Genomic DNA, 8,484 nt, shown 5'->3' with positions numbered 1-8,484 from the left:
GCGATCAACAGGTGAGAGGCTGCCGCCGCCATTTTCGCCTCTCCACGTTTCACCAGCACGCGTTCTCACGCGCGTCCACGTCTACCTTCTTCTCCTTCCTCCTCAGTTACTCTCCGCGTTCGATCGGGGAAGAGTAAGGAGGATTGGATTGGAAGCGATGGACGGAGGTGTTATTTCCTCGAGAGAGAGAGAGAGAGAGAGATTGTCCAGAAGGAGGTGGAAGGATGATCGATAGAAAATCGGTGGGCGAAGGGAGTTGTGCGAGAGAGGAATCTCCGTTTCGAGATTCCATGGAATTCCATGGGTGGAGAGGCGGGCCATTGAACGCGTTGGAAAGTAACGGCGAGGAGTCGAGGACAGTGGCACCTGCCAAAAAATCAGAGCCCCCTTTTCTGGCTGGCGCCAGAAGCCGAATGCACATTTGTTCGAACCCCGGTGTCGCGTGTATATACGCGTATATACACGTGGGCCGAACTTAACGAAATCTGGCCAGATGTCTATTCCGAACGTGATACAGGTCGGCACCGGTATAGACCCGACACGAGCACTTGTGTACACCAGAGTCCACGGCTTTTCGCCGATTACGATTCGTTACAGGTGGGACGCGTCTCTCTTTCCCCCTCTCTAACCGGTAATCGTTCGTGACTTGTCGATTTAATTTCGAAGAGCAATGAAAAAGATCGGCTTCTCTCTACGCCAATGAGACGAGAACAGAATATGATATGATACAACTCCGTATAGGTTAGTTAATTATCGGTCAAACTGTTAGACGATTCGAATATTCTCGCCAAAAAAAAAAGAAAGGAAAAAGGACTTTGAGAGATGTTGAATTGATCGGGCGAGAAGGGAATGACAAGTACGTAATTTTTTTTTTTATCGATCCTTTTTCGGTAACCCAATTCTCGCGATGGTTAATGGAGTTTTGCTCTTGCTCTCGTGAAGCATGGCGAATTTATCGAGAGCAGTGGAGAGGGAGGGAGGCCGCAAGGAGACGCGAAATTGTCGGCCGTGGCGGGGAAAAACGGAGAGGGAGGGAGAAGGAAAATGGAAGAGAAGCGGAGAGTTTGAGGACGACGGTGTGTTTCACGGTGTGGCAAATTCATATCGACCATAACGGGAGCGCGGCGAATGGCGGCGTATGTTCGGTAACGAGGGACTTGCATTAGTCAGGAATTCGAGTCGCGGCACTCGCCCGTTTCCTCTCCTTCCCATTGCGTCTCGTAGCCGAACACGCCGATCCTAACACAAGTTTTCGATAATCCAACACAAGTTTTCAAAGGATTTCGTAAGAAAACGAAGCGCATCCCAAGATGGAATCCCTTCTATCTCCTGGATCGCTTGTGCAACTCGACGATGACCTTAGACGCGGTGGAAAAAAATATAGAACGCGGGTTCGAACGGGGAAAAATATAAACGCATATTGAATTCGCGCTCGTATTCGACGAGTGGACTAACATCATCCCGTATACAAAGCATACAATTACATACGAATATATCATTAGGCATTTTATCATTAAACGAATTTTTATTCCTCTCCGAGTTGAAAGATAACGAGAATCGTAATAGCTGAGTAACAGCATCTACGCATTTCGCAGAGAGAGAAAGAGAGAGAGAGAGAGAGAAAGAGAGGATCCGCCTGTTTCGAGACGCAATAGAGAGGCGCGATCGAAAAAAATCGCGGGGAACTGAAAAGTCGTCCGGAACGATTACGAATTTTTCATCGCGAATAATAAAGTTGGAGATAACGCGGCTCGAGATCTCCGCGTGACCTATCGACACTGGCGTAGCACGAGCACGAATCGAATGGAACGGAACGGAACGGAACGGAGGGAAGAGAAGGAGGAGGGGCGGAGGACGGTGTTCCACGGAGACGAGGAAAAAACGATCGTGATGCTCAGTGGGAGGATGCTCGTTGGCGGAGAAAGGGATTCGAGTTGGGGCGTCGAGGGATGAGGGGTCGAGGCCGGGAGGGGTGGAAGCAGATGCTCATCGGGCCCCTCCTGTAAATGTAGATTATGCTCATCCTTGATTTGTGTGCGCGCGCGCCCCTACGTGAAATGCACTCGGCCTTTCCTAAGAGCTGGATCGCAGGAAACTCATCTAACCGAATCGTTGTAAAATTTTTCCCCAATTTATTTCTTCCGAAAAGTGTCCAAAAATTAAGTCCGCGTATCTTCAGTGAACGCGGTTTTTCGCGTGATTCGTTCGAAAACGAATTGTTTAAACCGAACGCGTACTATTTAGAACGAATATTAGACGAAATTCCAGGTGTTGGAGTCACATTTCGAAGTTACATTTTCGTTGCTACAGTTGCGAAACCATCCATTGGTATATATCTTACATTGAAGATTTTACGCGAGCTATTGCGATACCAAAGTCGTGTGCGAGGCGCGTGTGCGACCAATAAGCAAGGCGAGAGAAAAGGAGAAAGAGTGAAAGAGAGAGCAAAGGAGAAGGAGGTAGGAAGACGGGAATGAAATAGTGGGAGTGAGAAAGAGAGGAAAAGAGAAAGAGAGAGAGAGAGAGAGCAAGAGGCAGGTGCATCACGGTGACACTCCCTCGATAATTCACCTGAGAGAGAAAGAAATAGATACAGAGGGAAAGAGATTGCGCGAGAGAAAGAGAGAGAGAGAGAGAGAGAAGCAAGAAGTAAGAAGGGAAAAAGAGAGAAATTGAAGGGACCGAGAGATGGAAAAAGAAAGAAAGAAAGAGAGCTAAGTCACGAGTGTTGTGTCTGGAGCTCGTTTATGGTTGTTCGCTCAAACTCTCGCTCCGGGGAACGAGAGAGTTTCAGAAATGGCGCTCTTGAGTCAGATCGAATCAGCTGCGTTTCCCTGCGAGAAGGTTGATACTTGTAATACCTGAGAGTCGTACGGATTCATCGCAATACAAATCTGAAACGAGATCATTCGATGAACGATTCCATTTTCGAATCAAAAAATTAGACCAATGTTTACTCATCGAGGAAATCGAACGTTTATATCTTCTTCTTCTTTTTTTTTTTTTTCTTTCTCGCGTTTCGTCGATCGACAAAGAATAATCGATACGAAGTATTCACTCTTGAATAAACGCGTCGTAGACGGTAAACGTTTTATCGTATCCACGGTTTCCCGAAACAAACTCCGCTTCAGGTAAATTTACTCGTGAGTCACTGTCTGATAATTTTAGATCGAATCGACCATTAAAATTTACGCTTCTGTTTCCGCCGCATTACGTGCAATTTTGAACCGTTTTCCCGTCTTGACGTCGCGCGAAAAACTTTGGAACACAACAACTCGTTCCATTAACGGATAAGCGTCGAAACGTCGCTTATCCGTATAAACGTTTCTTCCAAATGGAAGGAAATATCCGTGGAATGTACGCCGAGGTTTTCGCGTATTTTTAGATACCCTTGCACTTGAACGATGCGCCCTGACCCTTCGGATATTGAACAATGAACGAGGACGCGGTACTCGTGCTCCGAATCAAATTGCTCGATTCGAAGAAACGCCAGTCATCCTCTGTGTGTCGACTCGTATACAATGTTTCCGCTCAAAGTGGCAATCGTTGAAATTAACAGGGGCGAAACGAGCGAAGAATTAACTGGATTGTTGGCAATTGGCGGCCGCCTCGACAGAACAATTGACGCTTAACGAACTTGACACCGCGTGCGCTTAAACATCGGAATATAAATGAGTAAGACGACGATCGATCCCAAACAATCGACTCGATATTTTCGAAATTGCTCGGACCGCACTTCAAACATCGTGTCAAACTCGATACGCCGCCCGACCAACGAATCGTATATCTAATCTCCGATTAAACACGAGCTCGCTGCGTGTGTCGACATATCAATCTAACGCGACTCGTCTAATGAGAAAGAAAAAAACGTTTAATTCGGTTGGTCGAGTTTGTTATACTACTTTGATGACACGAAACATTTCCTATCGACTAGGGAGAACATTTCGTCGAGGCAACCATGCACCTCCAGCGTTTTCCAAACAGCATCCGCAAGCTAAGCAAACATCCGAGACACGGTCGACCAACTATCCCGAGGGACAAGCAAACAGTTGACTTTACAATTCCCTTTGACCAACAATTTTCGAATGATTTCGCTCGCATCAAGACTAAATGACACTGTTATCCTTATTAAACTTATCTCTAATAAATCAAAGCTCAACAATGCCAAAATCTTGATGTTAGATAATATCGTTTTTTTCGAAAACAGATAAGAATATTCGATCACGAGCGTACTCGTAAAAAAACGAACACGTGCTGAAATTGACGTTGCAATTGTCGCGATAAAAATGAGAACCCCTTTAACCACAATTCGTGCAACGGTCACGACGCAACAGCTCTGCGAAAGAAACTGTTTCTTTCTCAGGCAGGTGTATGAAAAAAGAAAAATAAAAAAAAAAAACGTACTAGTCGCTATCCACGACAGACTTTCCAAAGCTGTTTGCCGAAGAAAAGATTTCGATTTATAGTTTCTTACATTACATCCGAACGATTAACCTCTAACGATTTCAACGGCGTCGTGAGGACACGTGGTACATGATTGAGGGTTCGCCCAATCATAGATCAACTTTTGAAAATGAAATAAAATGATAAATATCGTTATATGAAATAAATAATAATCATCCATAATGATCCTAAGATCACTCATCACAGATGTATCGCAAACATCTCACGACAATATTCGTATCGACTGAACGTTGTTGCACATGACAGCGGATGAAAGAGCGACTAAGATAGAGTCTCTGATGTCTAGGTTATGTCGACGATATTCCACGATTCCTAATCATTTGAATAGCATTTTTTTTTTTTTTGTATACGAGTATAAATGAACGAAAGAACGATAATAACGATGCAAATGAAGAAACACAATGAAGAACAGATCTCTCTCAGAGGGTTAGTTCACTACGACGGGGCAGCACTGTCCAAAGCACTGACAAGCAAACCAAAACACAGAACGGAGCGAGTCAGCCGAGAGAATCGTCCGGCACGGATCCTTGACGTAATCGGGGCTTCAATCGACCAAAACACAACACTCAAATTTACCTAATCCTTCGAGGAGTAACTCGTTGACACAAGAAAACCACTAAAGCGACGCTTATTGGATTTAATACATAGTGCTTTCGCAGAAGACACTAGACACAAGAGACTCCGCCGCTCTATTTTCACACGGCACATGCACAGCACAAGATTTTCACGATTTTGACTCGAAAGAGTATTTGTTTCGTAACTGACGACACTCACCGGGATGCTTATTGGCGATCTTATTGAAGCAGTTTTGAAAGACCTCGTAGAGATGCATCGGCTCGTCGTCGCTGGCCGCCATGTTTTCACGAGACGAGAAAACGAGTGGATGTCCGTGGTTGAGGCGAGTGGGCACGGTTTCGCGGTGTGGCCGCGCGTGGAGCCACCCTCCTCCAGAAACGGTCACGCACACTACTGAACCACACCGCCTCACCGATGCGGCTCTTATAGTCCATCAGTGGCGCCACTCTTCCTTACGTTGTCGCTACGCGGCTACTTTGAATATCATATTTTCCTCATTCGATACCTTCGCAAAAATGTGTTTATCGTTAGATCAAATGGATGAGTAAAATAATATTATTATTTTATGAATAATTAATAATTCAATAATTAGTTCTTTTCATCAGTTATAAGAACAAGTGATTTACTTGTTAATAAAAAATAAACATTTTCAATTATAAATTTAAAGATTATAATCCATAAAAACCTAAGGAATTCGGGCATTTTTTTGTTACAGTGAAGATTTTTATTCATATGTTGCGAGTACATAATAGATTTGATGTATGAAACGTATAACTAAATTTATTATTATATTGTTATTGTTATTATTCTATATTTCTTTATATTTTCACGTTTCGATATAATTATATTGTTATTTGCATGTTTATATACATAAATTTATTTCTATTTTGCATTGTTAATCGATATTGAAAATCCTGATATATACAATAAATAAAATAGATTTTAATGTCATGATTATAGATGCGCGTACTTTTTACGAGCTACGAGAGATACGATAATGAAATCGCGTAATTTTCGACGTATCGAATTTTAGAAACGTCATGTTGTATTTTTAAACTCCAGCAAAATCGGAATTTTGTGGAATCGGATGAGATATGTCCTCGTAATCCTGTCGACCAAAGCCTAGAATAGAAAAACGTTCATGAACGTCTGTTCCCACCCCCACTAAAAATTATAAATCATATATACAAAAGACAAGATAAAACAACATAAAACATTTCAAGATGGTTGTACATAAAATTCGTGCATTACAAACGATCTTTCCTCCTCATAACAAGCATTATGATGAAAAATAAATATTCCTATATCAATAATTTAAAACAATTACTATGCAATCTAATATGCATACAAATGAAAAATGATTTCATGCACCTACTTAAAGCATAATTTTGAAGAAGCAATGCAGGCCTATAAAACATCTGTATCCAATGTATTACTGACCCATTGCAGGATTTGTAGTGAACATTGTGGCTAAACATCCACCTCTTGCTTGGCCTATTCGTAGAAGATATATGCTTGTGATGATGCGAGCAATCATGTTTAAGATCATAATCGCTGCACTAAACTTCTCAGATGCATCTACAAGTTTGTGCGATCAGATAGATACATCTTCTGCATAGGAAGGTTAATCGACAATATAATTTGGAAAATTTTAGGTTAGTTTTCAATTCAATAGTAGATAGCACTAACTTACACGTTGTTGGAAAATAGACTGCTAATGTTACTACATCAAAAAATATGGAAAGTACATTTATAAAAAGTGCCTAAAATATATAATTCTATTACAAACATAACAATTAAATTAAAATTATATATAGAACATATTTCAATAACCAAATGCTTACAAATTGTAGAGGTTCATCTGATTCAATATTGTGAATAGCCCACAATAAGCAGACGAAGAAAAGGAAATTGTAAAACATTACAGATTTTGGACACCAATGTCCCTGAATGCCCCTAAAAATTTATTGTTTAACTATATAGTACAAATATGACACTCTATACAAAAGTGATTCACAATATGTCTATACTTCTAAAATTATGCAGACTAATATACAATAAACAAAAAATTTATTCTTACCATGTTACTAGGACTAAATGAATTGCAAATATCACCTGAAAAAATCCGACAAGATCATAAAAAATGATCTTAAAATGCAAAGTAAGTGGATATTTAAGCAATGATGTTTTGAAAATATATTTGCAATATTGCAAAAATTGTCTTGATACGAGAAATTTGTCAAATAAATTATTCTTTCATTGCCGTGCCTTGTATAATTATATTTTTTATATTTGTATAATTATATTTTATTCATTGGGAAACATGCATAGTCGAATGAACTACGCAAAAGTCTTCTTGAAATATAATTATTATTTTAAAGAATTATCTGATATCTGTTCTCATAATTGGACATTGAGATATTTGATGGAAATATTCACCATGGAATCGCGAGAGCCAAAAGCGATAAGCAAAAGGAAGATATAACAAATATATGACGTGCAACGAATTATATTTTAAATAAAAAAAAGCAAATAATTCTAGAATAGAATATTCTAAGAAAATGAGCAAAGTAACGAAGGTCGAATGAAATTTACCTTTAAGGGATAATGGGATATACTAGACATATCCGGCATTTTTTAACCTTCGAAATTTTTTTCAAACTTGACCTGAAACTATTTCGACTTCTTTGCTTTTACGATAATTATTGTTAATTATTTGTTAATCACGCCTAATGGTTCACAAATATATCAAAATATATTTTTTAAACTTTTTATTTCGTTCAAACGTTTCATCAATACAACACAAAACGAATACTGCGTATAATACTTCTATAATGACGTCTACGAAAAGTACATGATTCAGCGCCATCTATGAAGCAAGAGACGAACAAATTATTCGAATTTATTAAGAATTTAACCTTTTTATTTTATATTTCGATATATTTATAATCGAATTGAAAAAAAATAAAAAATTTAATTTTAACGATTAACAAAAATTTTATTTTTCTTTATATTTTATTTTTATTAAAAACAAATAGAAAAATTTAATAATTTTATTTAAATTCTAAAACATATGTTGATTGACCTTTTGTGATCTGAAAAAAATTATCTGCTTACAGTTCTTCGATAAATGCTATATACTGCTAGATTACTGTCGTCATATACTAAACACTAGTTGTTAATCTGTGAATAACTTCATTGAGATGATAGTGTTCATAAAATAAGGAAATAATATATGTTATAATATCGTATAACGTGTTCAAAGTATAGTAAATATAGTACTTACGTGTATATTGTGATTCATAAAATTCGAACGAAAGAAGAATCGTTAGAAAAATATGTTAAGTAAGGGAAATCTTTTTATAAAAAATTTAGGTTGTACCATAAGAACGTTTCACAATAAAGCAATTGTTATTGGTAATGTACAAAATACTAAATCTTCGA

At 39.0% G+C, this 8,484-nt stretch overlaps 3 protein-coding genes across 3 annotated transcripts in view; 1 reads left to right on the top strand and 2 right to left on the bottom strand.

The window, feature by feature from the left end:
- The window catches only part of LOC102679918 (protein daughterless), an 88,586-nt gene extending 80,699 nt beyond the window's left edge, over positions 1–7,887 (bottom strand). Inside the window, exons 1-2 of the mRNA XM_031512975.1 lie at positions 7,636–7,887; positions 5,239–5,545 (exon numbers count right to left, since the gene is read on the bottom strand). Of these exons, the coding sequence (XP_031368835.1) occupies positions 5,239–5,320 (82 nt within the window). The 5' untranslated portion in view covers positions 5,321–5,545; positions 7,636–7,887. The remainder of the gene's footprint in view (positions 1–5,238; positions 5,546–7,635) is intronic.
- Positions 5,807–7,674, bottom strand: LOC102680061. Its single transcript, XM_031512958.1, has 6 exons — positions 7,636–7,674; positions 7,121–7,293; positions 6,885–6,996; positions 6,734–6,803; positions 6,481–6,618; positions 5,807–6,162 (listed from the first exon to the last, which is right to left on the bottom strand). Exons 1-6 carry the CDS (start codon positions 7,672–7,674, stop codon positions 6,092–6,094), a joined length of 603 nt encoding a protein of 200 aa, XP_031368818.1. The 3' UTR covers positions 5,807–6,091.
- Positions 7,888–8,163: 276 nt separating the features above from the next.
- LOC102679708 (methylcrotonoyl-CoA carboxylase beta chain, mitochondrial) overlaps positions 8,164–8,484 on the top strand; it is a 3,129-nt gene continuing 2,808 nt past the window's right edge. Inside the window, exon 1 of the mRNA XM_006620838.2 lies at positions 8,164–8,483. The gene's annotated coding sequence lies outside the window, so the exon portion shown is untranslated. The remainder of the gene's footprint in view (position 8,484) is intronic.

Source organism: Apis dorsata, unplaced genomic scaffold (genome assembly GCF_000469605.1).
Source record: "Apis dorsata unplaced genomic scaffold, Apis dorsata 1.3 scaffold_538, whole genome shotgun sequence".
Lineage (NCBI taxonomy): Eukaryota > Metazoa > Arthropoda > Insecta > Hymenoptera > Apidae > Apis > Apis dorsata.
The sequence above is the reverse complement of the archived record's forward strand: the minus strand, read 5'-3'. Positions and strand labels throughout refer to the sequence as shown.